This window comes from Dipodomys spectabilis, unplaced genomic scaffold (genome assembly GCF_019054845.1).
Source record: "Dipodomys spectabilis isolate Male_0828 unplaced genomic scaffold, ASM1905484v1 ptg000157l, whole genome shotgun sequence".
Classification (NCBI taxonomy): Eukaryota; Metazoa; Chordata; class Mammalia; order Rodentia; family Heteromyidae; genus Dipodomys; species Dipodomys spectabilis.
The window spans coordinates 18,877,685-18,897,964 of NW_024870834.1; the positions used below are offsets into that span (position 1 = coordinate 18,877,685).

The window sequence follows — 20,280 nt, forward strand, 5'->3', positions numbered from 1 at the left end:
CATTTCCTACTTTGTTACTTCGATGTTTCGCAATTTACTTAAAATGGTCTTCTCAAGTGGGACATTTCAGTTGCTACCAAAATGTCACAGTTGTAAATTATGAACACTATGATACTGACTGGGTTTTATCCTTGTTCTGTTGTGTTCTTGGAGGGAGTCCTGGGAGACAGATTGTGGGGGCAAAGGGCATAATTACTTCTGGTGGGCAGCAACATTTCTCTGTAGGGTTGCTACAACAGGTGGTCACCATCAGCAAATGCATGCAGAAACTTCACTAGAACATATAGGATTTTACTCCCACAGCAAACTACCTGCATGGAGGAGTATTTAAGTGGTATAGTTTTTTTTTTTTTAAATTATGTTGGACATTGGTGGCTCATGACTGTGATCCTAGCTACTCAGGAGGCTGAGATCTGAGAATCATGGTGCAAATCCAGCCTGGGCAGGAAAGTTCATGAGATTCTTATCTCCAATTAATCACCAAAAAGCCAGAAGTGGAGCTATGGCTCAAGTGGTAGAGTGCTAACCTTGAACAAAAAAGCTCAGGGACAGAGCCCAAGCCCTGAGTTCAAGACTAGCAAAACACACACACACACACACACACACACACACTTCCCCCAAAATTTTAGTTTGCCAATTAGTTTTATGTAGGTCTCTTCATTTCATTTTAATGTTGTAAATTGTCGATTACTTTCCACTACTGGGGATTGCATATGTTAGGTAAGGGATCTGTCACCAGAACGTCTCCTCCAGCCCACGGGACAGCTCTCAGTGTGCCTCTATCAGTCAGGGCTGGTTTTTACCTCCACGGGCTTTTGCAAGTTCCCAAGATGTTTTTGGTTGCTATTACTAGAGTCGGGGATTCTCCTGGCCACTATCTCAATGTCAGCAGCATTGAGGTAGAGAAGCCCTGCCTTGCAGTGTATCATTTGAATCATCAGAACTGAAAATTAGGTTATTTATATTTTGATAGGAAAAATGTGTAAACTTTCTGTTCATAGCCTCTGCCCACTGACCAGGGTCTGGATTTTGTCCTTCTTTCCTTCCTTCCTTCCTTCCTTCCTTCCTTCCTTCCTTCCTTCCTTCCTTCCTTCCTTCCTTCCTACCTTCCTTCTTTCCTACCTTCCTTCTTTCCTACCTTCCTTTCCTCCTTTCTCTCTCTCTCTCTTTTTTTTTGGTTGGTCGTGGGGCTTGAACTCTGGGCCTGGGTGCTGTCCCTCAGCTCTTCAGCTCAAGGCTAGCACTCTGCCACTTGAGCCACAGTGCCACTTCCAGTTTTCTGGTGGTTTATTGGAGATAGTCTCATGGAGGGGCTGGGAAGGTGGCTCAGGCTTGCCTTGCATGCCTGAGGCCTTGGGTTCAATTCCTCAGCACCACATAAGCAAAAAGAAAAAGCTGGAAGTGGCGCTGTGGCTCAAGTAGTAGAGCGCTAGCCTTGAGCTGAAGAGCTAAGGGACAGCGCCCAGACCCAGAGTTCAGGCCCCATGACCGGACCCCCCCCCCCCAAAAAAAAAAGAGTCTCATGGACTTTCCTGCCCAGGCTGGCTTTGAACCATGATCCTCAGATCACAGCCTCCTGAGTAGCTAGAATTACAGGCTTGAGCCACCAGCACTCAACTTTCCCTTCTCTTTTTTAAAATATTCATTTATTTTAATTTGATGAGAATATTTCCCCCCAAATGTCAATGTCCTTTGAGTTTTGGAGGACTATCTTAAAATGATTTTTTAGTTAAGGAGAATTTAAACTTCAGCCCCATATCTACTTTGAACTCTCTAGTCTCTTGCTGTTTGCATGTGAGCCAACAAAGCATCTGATTATCTGCTGCGGGGAGGAGGGAGGGGTCACTGGTTTCCTTATTGGCTTATCCTTTGCAAAAAATATGTAGAAACAACATCACCTGGGCAGCAAAGCTCTGCCCAGCAAAAATGGCAAGAGGTTTGAATTTGGGGGTATCCTTGAGAAAGACACCAGTTTCCATTTGTAACACAACAGGTTGGCCTATATGATCTGTATGCTTCCTTTTAATTCCATGCTTCTATAAACAAAGTCGTGTGACTGTAACCATTGTTTCCCCTGGAAGCCAGGTGGGCCCATGATGAGACCCTCTACTGATATCCCACAACCTGCAGGTGTCTTTGTCCTGTGGACCCAACCCATCCCTCAGCCATGCTAAGGCCTACAGAGGAGTCTAAGAAACCATCAGAGCAGCAGGGACTCATCAGAAAGACTCTTCTCCACAGAAGGACTTTGCTGCTACTGAGAACATCTTGCAGACATCTGCTCAACAGGCAGCTGTGGTTTCTGCACTAGGCCCTGAGATCTTGTTCAGACAGGCATTCTTTACTTTTTTTTTTTTTTTTCTCAGTCAAGGGGCTTGAACTCAGGGCCTGGGTGCTCTCCCTGAGCAATTTTGCTCAAGGCTAGTACTCAATCACTTTGGACCACGGTGCCACTTCTGGTTTTTAGGTGGTTGATTGGAGATAAGAACTCATGGACTTTTCTGCACAGGCTGGTTTCAGACTTCAATCCTCAGATCTTACACTCCTAAGTAGCTAGGATTTTAGGCATGCGCTACCAGCTCCTGGCTCATTCTTACCATCTTCATAAAGTCCTTTTAGATATTCCTCCTGACCCAAATACTGACCTTCTGCTAGTGGGATAAGCAGGAATAGTGCACGTTTTTAGACCAATCAATTAAGAGTACTTCTGATGTTTAACATTTTAATTTTAAAAAGATTTTTAAATGGTTACACACTTATCATGATAAAAATGCAGAAAAGCACTACGAATAAGCTAAACTACCCAAACTCCCTCACTCAGAAACAATTGTTACCATTTTACAGAAGATCTTCCAGACATCTCTTTATATATGCGACCATTTCTCAAACCCCCAGATTTTACACAAACATGGTTATATTCTTCATATTCTTTGCAATTTGTTTTTCCCTTTCAATGCTAGCTCACTGACATCATCCTAGGTAGATAAATGCATACAAATCTTTTACAAATCATTTTCAGTGTCACCATAAAATTCTCCTTATATGAACATATCACAATATGCTTAATCTCATTGTCAGCTACCTACCTAATTTTCTAGCATTGATAAAGGGCTTGTTATTCACAAATACTGATTCAAATCTCTGATTCAAACTCTTTTTTTTTTCTTTCTATTTTTGCTAGTCCTGGGGCTTGAACTCAAGATCTTGGTGCTGTCCTGAGCTTTTTTGTGCTCAAAGCTAGCGCTCTACCACATGAACCACAGTACCACTTCCAGCTATTTTGAGAAGTTTATTGGAGATAAGAGTCTCTCAGGGACTTTTCTGCCCAGGCTGGCTTTGGGGTGTAAACTCTTATAAGCAGAATTACCATCTCAAAGCTTATCTCACATAAAGGATTAGTATTTATTGCCAAATGGCACCAATTGATAGATTTATGGAGATATCTTTGTTCTCTAAAAGCAATTGTGATAGGTCCAAGATATTAACATCTTCTTTCTCCATTATTTAATTTGCCTCTAACTGGAAATCCTTCATTTTTTCATAGCATTAATATAATGGTAAATATGTACCCAAGAACTTGTAAACCTTTCTTTTTTCCATTTCCCCACTTTGTTTGAACTCAGAGACTCAGACTTGCTAGGCAGGTGCTCTATCACTGCTCTTCTCCAGATACCTTTTCCTAATTCCTTTTCTTGAATTCTTTGGGGAGCCAGTCCTAAGCAAGCTCTTGGCCGTCCCCATCTGAAAAAGTACCAAGCTCTCCAGTTTCCTAATTTTGCCCAGGAACTCTGTCTAACTTGCTTCCAGGGCCAAACTTGCCAGAGATTTGCCAACACCACAGCCCTGAGCTAGCATTGCTGCCTGCACACCAGCTTCTCTACATTCACATGTCACTTATTATTGTAATCACATCACTGAATGGACAAACTACAATTTATTAAATCACTCATTTACTGCCAGATATTTAGCTGGTTTCCAGTCTCTATTATAAAAAACAATAGAGAATTCGCTGGGCACTGGTGACTTACACCTGTAATCCTAACTACTCTGGAAGTTAAGATCTGAGAATCAAGGTTCAAAGCCAGTCTGAATAGAAGTCTGTGAAACTGTTATCTCCCATTAACCACACTCAGAGATGGAAGAGTAGCTCAAGTGGTCGAATGTCGGCCCTGAGTGAAAATGCTAAGCAAGAGTGTGAGGCTCTAAATTCAAGTCCCAGTACTGGCATTCTCCCTCTCTCCCCAAAAAAGTAACCTTTCATTTTACAGAACTGTCTAATCTGTAGGTTGTTGTGAACAGTTTTAGAAGCAAATTGCCAAAAGGCAGGGTGTACCTCCTTATAACCTGACTGCACATGGTCTAACTGTCCTTGACTGGGCTTCTCCACTGCCTGGGTGACATTGTATGCTAGCAGAAGTTTTCATCTTTGCCAAGCCAGCAGAGAAATCTCACTTTTGCTTTAATTAGCATTTCCCTATTTTCCTATTTTCACATATTTGTTTGCCATTCATTTCTCTCTTCCTGAAAATTGCCTATTCATACCCATTACTTATTTTTTTTCTCTAAGCTATTAATCATTCTCCTGTTCATAAGAGCTTTTATGCATTAAGTAAATATGTCTTTCTTGGTCATGAGTATCACAGATATTCCTACATGTTTGTTATTTGCCTCTCATTTGGTATCTAGTATTCTGAATTACCTAGAAACTTTCACTTTGCTCTCTCTGTGTGTGTGTGTGTGTGTGTGTGTGTGTGTGTGTGTGTGTGTGTGTGTGTATCTGTCTCTCTGTCTGTCTTGTCTGTCTGTCTCAGTTGTGGGGCTTAAACTTGGGGTCTGGGCTCTGTCTTTGAGCTCTTTCATTCAAGGCTAGGGATCTACCATATTGAGCTACACGGCCATTTCCGGTTTTCTGGTGGTTAATTGGAGATAAGAGTCTTAAAGACTTTCCTACCCATGCTGGCTTTGAACTGCGATTCTCAGATCTCAGCCTCCTGAGTAGCTAGGATTACGAGTGTGAACCACCAGTGTCCAGTTTGAAACTTTCACTTTGTATGTATAAAGGTAACATATAGGAACTATAACCCATCTGTACATCACCTTTATAACAACAATGAAAAAAATTTTAAAGTAGCAAGTAACGTCACTCTTTTCCTTTCTGGCTTCAGGGTTTTGTATTTTATTTGGAAAAAAAAAGATTTCTTTATACCAAGATAAAGTTTTTAATACTTGTGGTTTTTCCAATTTCTTTCATTTAAAAAAAATGTTTATTTCTTTTCTCCTTCTTCTTCTTCTTCTTTTTTTTTTTTTTTTTGTCGGTTGTGGGCTTGAACTCTGGGCCTGGGCGCTGATCCTCAGCTCTTCAGCTCAAGGCCCGTGCACTACCTCTTGAGCCACAGAGCCACTTCCAGTTTTCTAGTGGTTTATCGGAGATCAGAGTCTCACAGACTTTCTGCCAGGGCTGGCTTTGAACTGTGATCTTCAGATCTCAGCCTCCTGAGTAGCTAGGATTACAGGCGTGAGCCACCGGCACCCAGCTGTTTATTTCTATACAATGGGAGGAATGACATGGATCAAGATGCACTAACTCAAACTGACATGTCAAACTGAAACCCTTTTGTACAACTTAAGATAGTAAAACATTTTTTAATTTAACTATTATGTGTAGGCTGCCTAAGGAATGAAGGATTCAGTTTTTGTTTTTGCTCTTTTTTCCCCCCTCAAGTAACTTGCTAGTTTTCCCAACTCTATTGAACAATTCTCTCATTGTTCGAAATGTGTGTGAGTTGTACCTGTACTGGTATTGAGGGATCATCCTATGTCTTTCACAATGATGTAGAATTACCTTATCTACTTGTCAATGCTGAGAACACAGTGCCACAATCATCATGAGCAGCTCCCTCCATACTCTGCCACTTTAAAAGTAGTGCAAGCCCTATGTCAGTGGCTCATACCTGTAATCTGAGTTATTCAGGGGGCTGAGATCTGAGATCCTTGTTCGAACCCAACCCCAGCAGGAAAGTCCATGAGACTCTTATTTCCAATGAACCACCAAAAAGCTCGAAGTGTAGCTGTGGCTTACATGGTTGAGCACTAGCATTGAGCAAAACAGCTCAGAGGCAGTGCCCAGGCCATAAATACCAATACCAAAAACAAAAACCCAAAACAAAATGTTCATATTCAAAGGCTTGGTGTAGCCAGAACAGGACAAATACACCAACTGTTAATTAGCATGCTCTCATACTCTGGAGAATGCAGATGATTGGGAATATAGGATAGATAATAGTGACATCAATTAAAAGCAAGAAAACAGTGTCACACCAGCTTAATTGGGGCTAGAACCCTGAGATGAACCCTATTGAGGGGCTGGGAATGTGGCTTAGTGGTAGAGTGTTTGCCTAGCCTGCATGAAGCCCTGGGTTTGATTCCTCAGCACAGAAAAAGCCAGAAGTGGTGCTATAGCTCAAGTGATAGAATGCTAGCCTTGAGTAAAAGAAGCTCAGGGACAGTGTCCAGACCCTGAGTTCAATCCCCAGCATTGGCAAAAAAAAAAAAAAAAGCCTATTGAGTGCTTATTTGATATTGTATTCTCGGTACACCCAAACTCTGGTCTATAAAGCCTTGGAAGATGAATCCTATGGCTGTATTTGAGGGTTAGGAAGGTTGTAGAACTTCAGTTCGTGAAGCAAGCTTGGGAAAAGTCAAGGGAAAACCCAGCCTTGATAGTCAAGGCACTGGCAGTATGAAGAACATTTTCTACACGAATTGTAAACATAATGAAGCGGGTAATGCATGAAAAGAAGGGTGACAGTCAACTAAGAAGAGATAAATAGTTCAATCCTCCACCAAACTCTCCATCTGACGATGGAAATGTACACACTGCTGCCAAAAGCTCCTACCTAAAGCCAAGAAGCAACTCACATTGACAGTCATCCACCAACTCACATTGTAGACTGTAACCTGCTCACTGGGTGAAAGACAAAGACAGCTGAACACAGGTAGCTTCAGCCTATAATCCTACCCACATGAGCAGCAGCAGAGCCTGGGTGCTGTCCCTCAGCTCTTCAGCTCAAGGCTAGCACACTACAACTTGAGCCATAGCACCACTTCTGGCTTTTTTTTTTCTGCTTATGTGGTGCTGAGGAATCGAATCTAGGGCCTCATGCATGCAAGGCAAGCACTCTACCACTGAGCCACCTTTCCAGCCCCTCAGAGAGACTCTTACCTCCAAAAATCAACAAAAAGCCAGAAGCAGAGCTGGGGCTCAAGTGCCAGAGTGCCAGCTTTGGGCAAAAGGCTAAGGGATAGTGCCTAGGCACTGAATTCAAGTCCTAGTATGCTCTCTCTCTCCTTCCCTCCCTCCCTCCCCCCTCCTCTCTCTCTCTCTCTCTCTCTCTCTCTCTTACACACACACACACACACACACACACACACACACACACACACACACACACACACATACAGTGAAGGCAAATGCTTCCAAGAGTGGAGAAGGAGTTTGTGCTCTGATATGAGAAAACTGGGAACATTCTAGAGGCCGTGGCCGGGGTTTGAATGTAGATATGTTTGGGGGCTCCAAGAACCCCAAGCTCCAGATATTACCTGAATATCATCACAACCAACACAGTTGGTTTAAAACTTACATCCTACAGAGAGATGGCTTACATCCTACAGAGATAAAAACCAATTCACGAGAGCAAAGAGACAGGTATACATGTCTGCCCATTGATCTGTCTCTCAGGGGCCGGACAAAGGCTTGTGAGTTAGATCCGTAGGGGAGCAGCAAGGAGCTCAAGATAGTAAGTACTTTTCTGTTCCTCGCTCTTTAGAAGTGACCAGGCATATAGGAAATCTTTTGATAGGAATGCTGCAGAGGATTCCTGGATATCAAATAAGTGTCTGAATGTTCTGGCTTCTTTCTTTCTTTCTTTCTTTCTTTCTTTCTTTCTTTCTTTCTTTCTTTCTTTCTTTCTTTCTTTCTTTCTTTCTTTCTTTCTTTCTTTCTTTCTTTCTTTCTTTCTTTCTCTCTCTCTGTCTCTTTCTCTCTTTCTTTCTTTCTCTCTCTGTCTCTCTTTCTTTTTCTCTTTCTTTCGTGTGTGTGTGCTGGTCTCAGATCTTGAACTCAGGGCCTGGATACTGTCCCTGAGCTTTTCTTGCTCAAGGCTACTGCTCTACCACTTGAGCCACGGCTTCACTTTCAGATTTTTGGTAGGTATGTTTTGGGGTTTTTTTTTTGAGGATACAGAGTCTTACAGACTGGCTTCAGACTGGCTTCAAGCCGTGATCCTCAGATCTCAGCCTCCTGAGTAGTTTGGATTACAGGCAGCTCTCAACTGAACTTTCTAGCTTTTAAAAAATCTCTCAGCCCTGAGATTCTGTGAAAATGTATGTGTGAGTGTGTGTGTGTGTGTGCACGCACACAATCTCAGCTGTGATTAATTTTCTGGCTTTTTTTTTTGCCAGTTGTGGGGCCTGAACTCTGGGCCTGGGCACTGTCCCTCAGCTCTTCAGCTCAAGGCTAGTGCTCTACCACTTCCAGCTTTTTCTGCTTATGTGGTGCTAGGGAATCGAACCCAGGGCGTCCTGCATGCAAGGCAAGCACTCTACCACTGAGCCACCTTCCCAGCCCATTTGGCTTCTTATATTGATAACTATGATCATGGCTCTTACAGCATTTACAATATTTATTATATGCCAAACCCTGTGTTGAGCTTTTTAAAATATTTTTTGTGCTAGTCCTAGGGCTTGAACTCAGAGCCTGGATGCTGTCCCTGAAGTTCTTTTTTACTCAAGGCTAGCACTCTACCACTTGAGCCAAAGTGCTACTTACAGATTTTTGGTAGTTAATTGGAGGTAAGAGTCTCACAAACCTATCTGCCTGGGCTGGCTTTAAATCATGATCCTCAGATCTCAGCCTCCTGAGTAGCTAGGATTACAAACATGAGCCAGGTACCTGTGTCTGGCCTGTGTTGGGCTTTTTATCTGCACCATCTCTATGAGGCGGCTTCTGATGTTTCCCATTCTGCAGAAGTACAAGTGTAGGGGAGAGGGAGAAACGTCCCTAAGTTCTTCACGCAGAGGGTGTTCTTTTCTTTTCTTTTTTTTTTTCAACGTACTTCCCACTTCTTCCTCTTTTAATATTATAACCTTGGCAGGTTGCTGGTGGCTCCCACTTGTAATCCTAGCTACTCAATGGGTTAAGAACTGAGAATTAAGCCCAGACAAATAAATCGAGAGAAATGCTTATCTCCAATTAACCAGCAAAAAGCCAGAAGCAGAGGTGTGGCTCAGGTGGTAGAGTACCAATCTTAAGGAAAAAAGCTAAGCAAGAGCATGAAGTGCTAAGTTCAAGTCCCAGTACTAGCACACACATAAAAAATGACAAACTTACAAAACATATCGTCATTGGTCTGTCGAGGACATTGTCTGTCCAAAAAGGATTCCATCCCTTTAAGTTTGTATTTTAGCATGGGACTGAGACAGAGGAAATGAGCAATTACAGAGGTTCATGTTTAAGTAGTGAAAGTGTTGTGACACTCTAAGCCAGCAAGAAATCCTGAGAATGGGTGAGTTGCAGAGGCCACAACAGTTTAATGATTCTTCATTTCAATTTGATATACACTTGGGAATGAAAAACTGTGTCAGTGTGCCTGGAGACTCTGAGTACATTTCAAATAAACCAGGAACATGGTAGCCATGCTGGTGCTTCTGTTCTCAGTTTCTTTACAAAGCTAAAAGAAGCATCTTTTTCTTTCTTTTTCTTTTTGGGTCTGGTCGTGGGGGCTGAACTCTGGGCCTGGGCTCTGTCCCTCAGCTCTTCAGCTCAAGGCTAGCGCTCTACCACTTGAGCCATAGTGCCCCTTCTGGCTTTTTTTCTTTTTGCTTATGTGGTGCTAGGGAATCGAACCAGCATCTTTTTCTTTTAAGACATCTTATTGCTCGTGTGTGTGTGTGTGTGTGTGTGTCTTGAATTCAACTCAGGGCCTAGATATTGTTACTTAGCTTTTGTACTCAAAGGTGACATTCTATCACTTGAGCCACAGCTCCATTTCCAGCTTTTTGGTGGTTAATTGCAGATAATTGTCTCACAGTCTTTTCTGCCCAGGCTGGCTTTAAACCACAATCCTCAGATCTCAGCCTCCTGAGTAGCTAAGATTACAGGTATGACCTGACTCTATCTTACTTATTCTTGTTAAGGTTAAAGCAGCCATACTGTTTAGCCAAGGATCATGTTAACAATCCATATAAACAGAAACTTGTTCAATGTTTGTTTCTATTGCACTATCACGGAAAGACATTTCTGGAATATTAGAGGTATTGCAATGTGTCCAAAGGAAGGACTGGAAGCTGGAATTGCTGGAGGAAGGTATGACAGAGTGGAAGAGATAGAAGCAGTGAAGTAGTACGAGTTGAACAAAGACCAAATGAGAGGGAGAGGGCAGAGAGATGAGTGGACAGCCGTAGTATACAAGGAGGAGCACTGTTTTACAGTGCACAGCCAGGGCTTGGAGACACTGACTGGGGCTTCCGACCTCCAGTAGAGCTTCAGTTTAGTCACACCAAGGTCCCAGGACTGCTTGAGCCATCTCTACAGAAGTCTTGGACCAGTGGCTATGCAACTGGGGTGGTAGCATCAGAGATAAGTGACTACACACATAATCCCCATCTTTCACAGATCCCTTGCTGTATCATGACCAATAGAAATCTCAACCCAAAGCTTCAATAATATATAGGAAACAAAAGTAAAGGTACAGCATCCTATAGATCTCCTTTGTCCCAAATGCAGAGACATTTGGGTGGCTGCTTAGATGATCCCTGTCCCCAGATACAAGAGATTATGTGTGGTCCTGGCATTATGTGATAGGACCCCCAAAGCATCTTGCAAGTCCTTTTGAAATCAGTCTCTTCCACTCGCAATGGCTCTTGAAGATGGAGCTCTCCCTGGCTGCTCCTCACTGAGCAGTGTCTGAGCATCAAACACTTAACTCATCTATCCCTGAGGCCCTCCCAGGGAGAATAGTTTATTTCTCTGCCCAGACTCCTGGGCACGCTCTGCTGCTGGACTTTCAATACACTCCTAGGAAGGCCTTCTCTAGCCCCTGTATCGCGTGCTGTTGCCATCTGACCCTCCCCAGACTTGAGGCTGTGAGCAGTCTAGGGCTCAGAAGAATGAGAAGAACAATCATCACACTCACCAAGTGCAGGGTGTCGGCCTTCTGTGTCTGCCTCTGTCGGCTCTTCTGGGCGGCAATGCGATTTTTCTCTCTTCTCTGAACTTTTCTCACATCATCTGATGAGTCCTGAGAAGCAGAGATGATGAGAATTAGGCAAGTCTGCTCCATTTTCCTGAGTTAAAACAGGTTTTTGTGGTACCTATCTGTTTATTCTTCCTTCTGCCCATCCATCCATCCATCCATCCATCCATCCATCCATCCATCTGCCTGTCCATCCATCCATCCATCCATCCATCCATCCATCCATCCATCCATCTGCCTGTCCATCCATCCATCCATCCATCCATCCATCCATCCATCCATCCTTCCTCCTTCTATGTCTTCATGTCTTCATGCTCCCAGTCACTCCCCAATTACCAAAAACCTGCATACACACACACAAACAAAAATAATGTTCTTCATCATACACTGCTGTACATCCTCAGGTGTCTCTATGCCTTTTTAGGTCAAAAGCTACAGGAAAGAAGCTAGAGACCCTGAGGCCTCTATAGGGCTGGGTTGTTGTTGTTGTTGACAAAATTGGTTGGCATTGAAGTATTTCAGCACCTCTGCTCCCTTCAGAGTTGTGCACATACCGTCACCCTTTTTTTTTGTCAGTCATATATGGCTTGAACTCAGGGTGTGGGTACAGTTCCTGAGCTTTTGTGCTCAAGGCTAGTGCTTTATCACTTTGAGCCATAGCTCCAGCTCCACTTCTGGTTTTCTAATGGTTAATTGGAGATAAGAGCCTCATGATCTTTCCTGCCCAGGCTGGCTTTGAACCAGGATCCTCAGATCCCAGCTTCCTGAGTAGCTAGGATTACAGGCATGAGCCACCAGCACCCAGCACCCTGTCATTCTTTGTAAAGAACCCTCTCGTTGTTCTTACTCTCCTGAAAACCTTGTTTAATACCTAGTATGTGCCTGCCTTCATTTCAAGTGCTTTCCTGAGATGTTCTTAGTTAGTTCTCATTTCTGTGGAGCAGATACCAGCATTTCTATTTTACCCGAGAGGACACTGAGGCTCTCAGATCCGGTCTGTGAGCTCACAGTAGTATCTCACTGGGAATGTGGTCTCTTCTGGTGCTGAAGCTGGAAGTATTTCCAAGAGTTCTCACCACCAGCAAACTCACTGCTCTGTACTGCAGGAGGACTGCTGTTGCATCCCTGAGCAGAGAGCCTGACATCTGTCTTTTCTTTTCCTTCTTTCCCTTCATTGATCTCCCCCAGCTCTGACCTTAGCCATCTTGACCTTCCCCCTGCACCTAAGCCTTGTACAAATATGATGCCAAGAACTCCATTAATTAAAGAGAAAGCTACTTTCTTTGGTGGGTCATGGATGGGTGTTTGGAAGGATGAGAGAATTTGGGTGTCCTGTAATTGCTCCCTACAGAAGAGTCTGACCTCTGTTTGACCAGGTTTGCCCCTGCTCCCCTGCAGGTTAGTAAAGGCAGAAACCTTTCCTGCCCTGTTCCCTCACACAGCCCTGAAGGCAGGAGGGGCACAGCTTCTCAGATAACACTGAAATCTTGTGCCCTAATGCTTCCAGGTCATCGAGTTAGGCGGGAAGCAAATGTTCTAGGGAAGAAGGTGGCGGGAAAGCTACCATGGAAGCCATGAGTAACATCCTTTCTAAGAAGAGTAAGGTCCAGGTTTCTAGGCAGTGTGATGCCAACTAGGCCAGAGGCTGAATTGTCCACCCTCTAGTGGTCCTCAGTGGAACTGAGGTGCTTCACTTGTGATAAATGACAGATACCATATTTTGAGAGCTCCCTGGGTATGTGTGCATAAGGGAAGAATGCAGTTTTTAAGCCACAAAGGTGGAGACAATTTTAGTCCATGGATATAGGTTAGCTAAGAAGGAAGAACTCTTCCTCCAGCAAGACAAGTAAAACATGTGACGAGAGAGTCCAGAAGCTATATGTTCTAGTAACCTTCATGCTGAGATCTTTGGAAGCCAACCTAGATTCTAAGCTCTTAGAAATCCTACCTGCATTTCCTAGTTTCCCTGGAGCTGAGGCAAGTGCCTAGTGAATATCTCTAAGTCTCCAGGGCCACTTCCTTCTTTATCCCCTTCCTCCTTCCAGAAACCACAGAGATAGAGGCACTGCTGGCTCCAGCAAACCTCCCATTCCCTCCACCTTGTCTGGGCTAGCCACAGAGGCTGGCCTGTGGGTGCCTATGTGAGCCTCCTGTGTGGGTTCCTCCCCTTCTAGCTAACTTGCCTTTCTCATGTATTATTATTAATAATAACAATTTTGTACTTTTTGCTCACATCTTTTTCGTCTTGCCCTATTGGCTCTTCTTGGAAAATAACATCTCTAGGATTTAGGTGACGCATGCCAGCACCCACTAGAAAGTTCCTTGTAGAACGATAGACCCTTTCCTCTGAGGCCCTTAATACTCATTCTCCTCTTTGCTAGAAAGCTCCATGATGGGAATTCCAGCAAGGCAAAAGCCACGGGGTGTCACTGGAGGGCTTTGACAGAAGCGGGGCAGGATCTCTCTACCCCTTGCACAGCTTTGCTGCAAATGGTGTGTCTGGAGTCTCTAATAGTGCTTGTGCCACAAGCCACTTCCTCCCACCACAGCTCCCAGAAAGAGACAGGCAACCTGCTTGTTCTATGTGCTCCCTCGCCCCGGAAAATCAGAAGTAGGAGAAAGGGAAAGGGCACTCTACCTGCTTGCCAGGAGGAGGAGAGCGGCTAAAGCTGGAGTCACTGCTGTCTGAGCTGTGGGGCATGGCTGAAGTCTTCCGGCCCCTCTCGCACGGTTCCAGTCCCCTCTGAGCAATCTTGTCACCAGCTGGCTTCCCTTCCTGACTGATCGGGGGCCTCCAGCCCTCCAGCCTCCACAGGTGCTTCCCTTGTCTATCCTGCAGCCACCTCTGACCCCTGCGTCCTCCTCACTCTGGGGTACAGAGGGACTGCTCCCCAAAGGGACATCTCGCTCACTTTGGGGCTTGCGCGCGAGCCGTCTCTTGTGGTTTCTGGTAATTCATGCTGGAAGTCACATGGGCGGAAACTTCAACAAGTTAGATAGTTGTTTGAGAGAAAAATAGATATCTGGGAAAAGACCCACAGAATTATGTGAAAGAAAAAAAATTACATAAAACCCCAGATATCTTCCGGCAGTTTGAAAGGCAGAGTAGCTCTCTTCAATTGATAAAGAGAAAAGAGAAAAACAGCCAGGCAGGGAAAAACCCCAAGCAAAGTTAGCAAGTCAGTCTTCTGTCAACATGGTAAAGAGAGAACTTGGGAAAGAGTTTCCATTGTCATATGACCACAATAAAGCAGTAAACTGGTGAGATAGCTCTGTGGTAGAGCAGTTGCCTAGCATTTTCAAGACCTTGAGTTCAATCCTTAAGTACCACATAATAAATAAATAACCTTCATGAGCATGTCTATAATCTTGCCATGAAGGAGACTGAGACAGAAGGGCTGTGCATTTAAATCCAGCCTGGACTACACAGTGAGATTCTAATCAAAGGGGGAAAAAAAACCCTCAAAAATCAAAAGGGTTGGGCACCAGTGGCTCATGCCTGCAGTCCTAGCTACTCAAGAGGCTGATATCTGAGAATCACAGTTTGAAGCCAGCCTGGGCAGATAAATTCCTGTAAGATTCTTATCTCCAATTAACCCACTCAAAAACCAGAAGTAGAGCTATGGCCCAAAGTGATAGAGCACTAGCTTTGTGCAAATAAGCTCAAGAACAGAGCCTAGGCCCTGAGTTCGAGCCTTATGACCAACAAAAAAAGGAAGGAAGGAAGGAAGGAAGGAAGAGAAGGAAGGAAGGAAGGAAGAGAAAGAAGGAAGGAAGGAAGAGAAGGAAGGAAGGAAGGAAGGAAGGAAGGAAGGAAGGAAGGAAGGAAGGAAGGAAGGGAGGGAGGGAGGGAGGGAGAGAGGGAGGGAGAGAGAGAGAGAGAAAGAAAGAAAGAAAGAAAGAAAGAAAGAAAGAAAGAAAGAAAGAAAGAAAGAAAGAAAGAAAGAGGAAGGAAGGAAGGAACAAAGGAAGGAAGGACGAACGAATGGGGGGGAAAAAAAACACTAAGACTGGAATTTCTTTCTGGTTTTCAACTGACTTACAGCCCAGCCAGTCTCTGGTGGTCTGAGAACAAAATGGCCCAAGAGCATTGTTCTTTCTATATGGTCAAATGACACAAACAGCTAGGGTTATGTGAAAGCCACAGGGAGGTGAGAAGTTTATTCATGGCCTGAGTCCCTTGGTGGAGAGCTCCCCTTCTCTGTAGAGAAAAGATGTCTTCTTAGTGTGTTTCTGACCTTGGGCAGACCGTGGAGCTCCATGACCTTCATTATCTTCATCTGTCCAAGAAAGCCAGAAGCCAATCACTAGCTGGTGGCTCATGCCTGTAAACCTAGCTACTCAGAGGCTGAGATCTGAGGATTGTGGTTCAAAGCCAACTCAGGCAGGAAAGTCCCTGAGACTCTTATATCTCCAATTAACCAGCAACAAGCCAGAAGTTGAGCTGTGGTTGCACAAAGAAGCCAAGAAAGAGCATGAGGCCCTGAGTTTAAGGCTCAGTACACACACACACACACACACACACACACACACACACACACACACAGAACAAAAAAGAAAACTTGTCAAGGTTGTTGCAAGGCTCTTGGAACAAATGAACAGCATGAAATTAGCACATTACTAACACAGGGCAGAGCATGCCACAGAGAGGCTAAGCTGCAGAGTGCATTGTTAACCTTGTTACCAGCCTGTTGGCAGTGGTTTTGGTAACAAGCCAATCCTCACCCTGGCACTTGGGCTTTTTAAAAGCATCTTTTCTTATTCCTAGTGTGGTTCAAAATCAGATGCTGGCCTTGCTTCCGCTCAGGATTGGCAGGAAGTTGGGGCCCTAAAGCACTTCATTCTGTAGACTCAAGCCAATGTTGTCATTAGCACTATGCTCCTGTGGTGGAGGTAGGCCAGAGGTGACAGGTGCTGTGGATTAAAACAGAGCAGAGTAGGGAGTGAGGCATGGCCACAGGCCAGTGGAGGCCATTTGTGTTTGGTGATGAGTAAGGACTGGGTAGATGGAGGCATCTGAGCAGAGACCTGAAGGAGGGATGCGGGAGGGTGGGGTATCTAAGGGAGGAACATGCCAAACAAGGACTTCAGCAAGGGCGTGAGGTGTCACAGCACCTAAGGAGCAGCCAGGAAGGTAGCAATGATGTTTGGGTCATAACAGGCAAGAGATGAGGTCAACAAGGGAAGGAAAGCCATGAGAAGGATTTTAGCTCTCTGTGTGTGTGTGTGTGTGTGTGTGTGTGTGTGTGTGTGTGTGTGTGTGTGTGTGTGTGTGTGTGTGTGTGTGTACGTACGTACCAGTACTAGGGCTTAAATTCATAGGGCCTGGGCATTGTCCTTTAGCTTTTTTTTTTCAATCAAGGCTAGAACTCTATCACTTGAGTCACATCTCTACTTCTGGCTTTTTGGTGATTAATTGGAGGTGAGTCTCATGGACTTTCTAGCCCAGGCCTGGCTTCAAACTGCGATGCTCAGATCTCAGCCTCCTGAGTAGCTAGGATCACAGGTGTGAGCCACCAGCCCTTGGCTTAGGATTTTTAGCTCTTGATTAAATGTATGGGGAGCCAATGGAGGGTCCTCTTCCCCCCACCTCCACTCATTCTTTCCCACAGCTATGATGCTTTTCCTTTATAGTGCTGATCACAAATGTAAGTGTTTCATTTCATTATTGCTTTCTTCCTGTTTTCTTCATTAGCCATGTTAACCTCATCTGTGAATTTCTCAATTGTTTACATCAGTATTCCTTGAGCCCCTGCCATGGGCTACTGAGGGTATAGTTAATAAAAAACAAACAAACAACAACAACAAAAAGCTTGGTTTTTTTCTCCAGATGAGAAGGTGTATTGGTTAGCTTCCACTGAGTAACAAACCAAGAAAAAAAATAGTGATAGGTTAAAACAGGTTCTCAGATTCAGAAGGTTCCAGAAGCTGGGGGAAGCTGATCTCTGCTAGGCTCCTTAGACAGCTGCTAGGTTAGCTGATAACTGACTGGTCTCTTGTCCTCCACCAGTCTTGCCTGTCATATTGACATGGCTGGTTCAGGATTTCAGGTCTGAGAACAGAAATATCCAAAGACTCCTGAGGCCTAAGCTTAGAACAAAAATAATGTTGTACGTGGTTTGGGTTCAAAGTCACAAGGCCAGCTTGGACCCAGTGGATTGGGAAGTAGTCATGGCCTCTTGGGAGCCACCACTTCATGATACCTATCATGTGCCAAACTATTAGGCTTGAGCAATTAATTATAAATAGAGTAAAAGACCCTAATCTTATTCCTCTCGCACCCCAGGGAACCCATTATCCAGAACTTGTTCCTTATCCTGTGCATTTTTCCATATTCAAACCTCATCTACTTATATCCAAGCAATACACAAGATTGTCCTGCACAAGTAAACATTTTACACTGTGAATTGTCCCCATCCCTACCCCAACCCCTGGGCATATTGGCATTTGAACTTAGAACCTTGCATTTGCTAGGCAAGTACTATACCACTTAAGCCACGCCCCTGCCATTTTTCCTTCATATTTCAAATAGGGTCTTTGCACTTTTCCCTGACCCAGAATCTCACTCCAAATAGGATCTTCCTACCTCTACCTCCTGTGTAGCTGGGCTGATAGGCATATACTACCCTAGTTAGCTTGATCTTTGACGTAAGATCTCCATTTTTTGTGTTATTTTGTTTTTTGGCTGGGGTTGTTGGTGCTGTAATTACAGGCCTAAACTACCACACTTGGCCTTGTTAATATTTTTGTTGTTGTTGTTTCCAGTACACTATCTGAATAGCAATCACGAAACCTGAGTTACAAGCATGCCATGGAGTGTTTGTGGAAAATTCCATAAAGCTACCAAGTGACACTGTAAGAGAGCTGTAACAGTCTAGTAAATACCAGCCCAAAGCCTAAATAATGCTGAGTTAGGATGTGCTATATATTCCAAACCTTTAAGCCAACAAGACACTTACACCATCCTGGTACAAACTCAAAAACAATGCCAATTTTAGGTGGGCAACTGCCTGCCAGAGTGCTCAGCATGGCAAATCTCCACTTGACTGTCAGGTGGGAGTCCTTGAACAACAATACTAGCATCCCTGCCACATAGCACTTACCATATGCAAGCGCAGAGAATAAATAAACTGACTGCTCTCTCAGTGATGGAAGGTAAGCAGTACCCCCCCCCAATTTTATAGATGTAGAGTATTGAGGCACAGGTCATTTAACTAGCATAGGCTCAAACCCAGGCAGAGTCTAAGTTCTATCTGTTCTTGTTTTAATCTTCCCAGGAAATTGGCCAAACAGATATTATAATCAGATTCTCCAACTTATACCCTGAGACAAGTGATGCCCAGCGAGTTTGAGAATTCGTCCGATGTCACACAGATGGCCCAGAGTAAAGCATTCATGTTTGGGATTGTAGCAGGCTCTTACTCAAGCAGTGCTCAGCAGCCAAGATACTAGGATTCTCTAGGCAATTATTAGAAAAAAAATGCCTAAATCCGCTGTATCTCCAGATCTCCTGCTTTTACATTGTTGTTTTTTTTGGTTTTGGTTTTGTTTTTTTAATCAAGCTAGGATTATAGTAATCTAATAACTTGGTTTGAACTTGTAGCTAGGCTTGGTGGAGGCTTTATGTAAGGGAAAGAAAGTTCAAAAAGACTGCTCTAATTTGGACTAATTAAAGGGCAGGGGTGTAGAGAGACCCCAGGAACTAAAACACCTGAGTTGCCTCCAGTCTTTAAAAGAAGTTGGATTATTTGGGAGTAAAAGTTTCCTCAAAAGGTAGCCAGGCACTGATAGCTCACGCCTGTCACCCTAACTACTCAGGAGACTGAGATCTGAGGATCGAGGTCCAAAGTCAGCCTGGGCAAGAAACCTGTGAGGCTCTGATCTCCAATTAACCATCAAAGCCAGAGATAGATCTGTGGCTCAAGTGGTAGAGCGCCAGCAAGCCAGCCTTGAGTGAAAAAAGCTAAGGAATAGTAGGTACTTGGACCCTGACTTCTAGTCCCAGTATTGGCACATGCATGCATGTGTGCACGTGTACACGTGCACATGCGAGTGTACACACACATATCTGCTCAAAAGGCTCTTCATAGTTAGAACGCTCCAAGAACAAGCAAAGCCTCTCCTGTTATTTTTCATCTATGGCCACACAACAAGTAACTCTTCAGCTCAGCAGCTTTAACAATAAGCACCTAACTGGCTGCACAGGTTTTCAAATCAGGAATCTAGGCAGAGCTGGCCTGGAAGCTCTGTTCGGGGTCATGAGGTTGCTGTCAAGCCAGTGGTTGAGTAGTCATCACCTGCAGAATGATGATTGGAAGACCTACTTCTAAGACGGCGCCAGTGCATGGCTGCTGGCAAGAGGCCTCAGGTGCGTTTCCTCTCCCACGTGTCTCTGCACAGGGCTGCCTGCGTGTCCCCAGGAAGAGGAGGGGAGGGAGGAGGAAGAGGAGGAGACTGGAGGATTTGGGGGAGGGGAGGAAGTGGAAGAGGGAGAGAGATTACTTCTCACCTTTATTGCTTGGTGTTAGTTATTGTAAGCAAGGCATTATAATCCAGCCTGTTCCTGGGGGTATGGGGAGGGGAGGGGTGCCAAGGAGACTCCACTTCTTGAAGGAAAAAGGATTAAAGAACTGAGAATTTTTCTGAAAACTACCACACTTCCCAAGCTGGCTTCTAAGGGGACGTTTAGCTGGGGAGAAACAGTCTGAAGAGGTGAATGGGAGCAGCTTCCTTGTCCAGGCTCTGCCCCTGGCCACCTTCATGGCCTCAGGGAGGTCTCTGCTGCTCTCTGGACCTCTCTTCCTCCTGGTGTACATGTGGAAAGAGGTCTTGGCAGAGGGGACTTCAGGCTTCCTCAGGAATTGATGTGGTATTTCCTAGGGCAGAGAGCAACAGACTCCGCTGCCCTAAGCCTGGCCCTCCACTTACTATGGAGCAAGTGACTTACCTCTTCTGTGCCTCCATTTCTACATCTACATAATGGGAGGCTGCTGTGAAGCTCTCTAGAGCAATGTCTGGCACAGGGAAA

The 20,280-nt window shown here is 44.5% G+C and overlaps 1 protein-coding gene across 1 annotated transcript in view; it reads right to left on the minus strand.

Moving 5' to 3' along the window:
* Batf (basic leucine zipper ATF-like transcription factor) overlaps positions 1-14,289 on the minus strand; it is a 29,156-nt gene extending 14,867 nt beyond the window's left edge. Inside the window, exons 1-2 of the mRNA XM_042692647.1 lie at positions 13,891-14,289; positions 11,193-11,297 (exon numbers count right to left, since the gene is read on the minus strand). Coding sequence (XP_042548581.1) covers positions 11,193-11,297; positions 13,891-13,953 — 168 coding nt within the window. The 5' untranslated portion in view covers positions 13,954-14,289. The remainder of the gene's footprint in view (positions 1-11,192; positions 11,298-13,890) is intronic.
* Between the last annotated feature and the right edge of the window lie 5,991 nt (positions 14,290-20,280).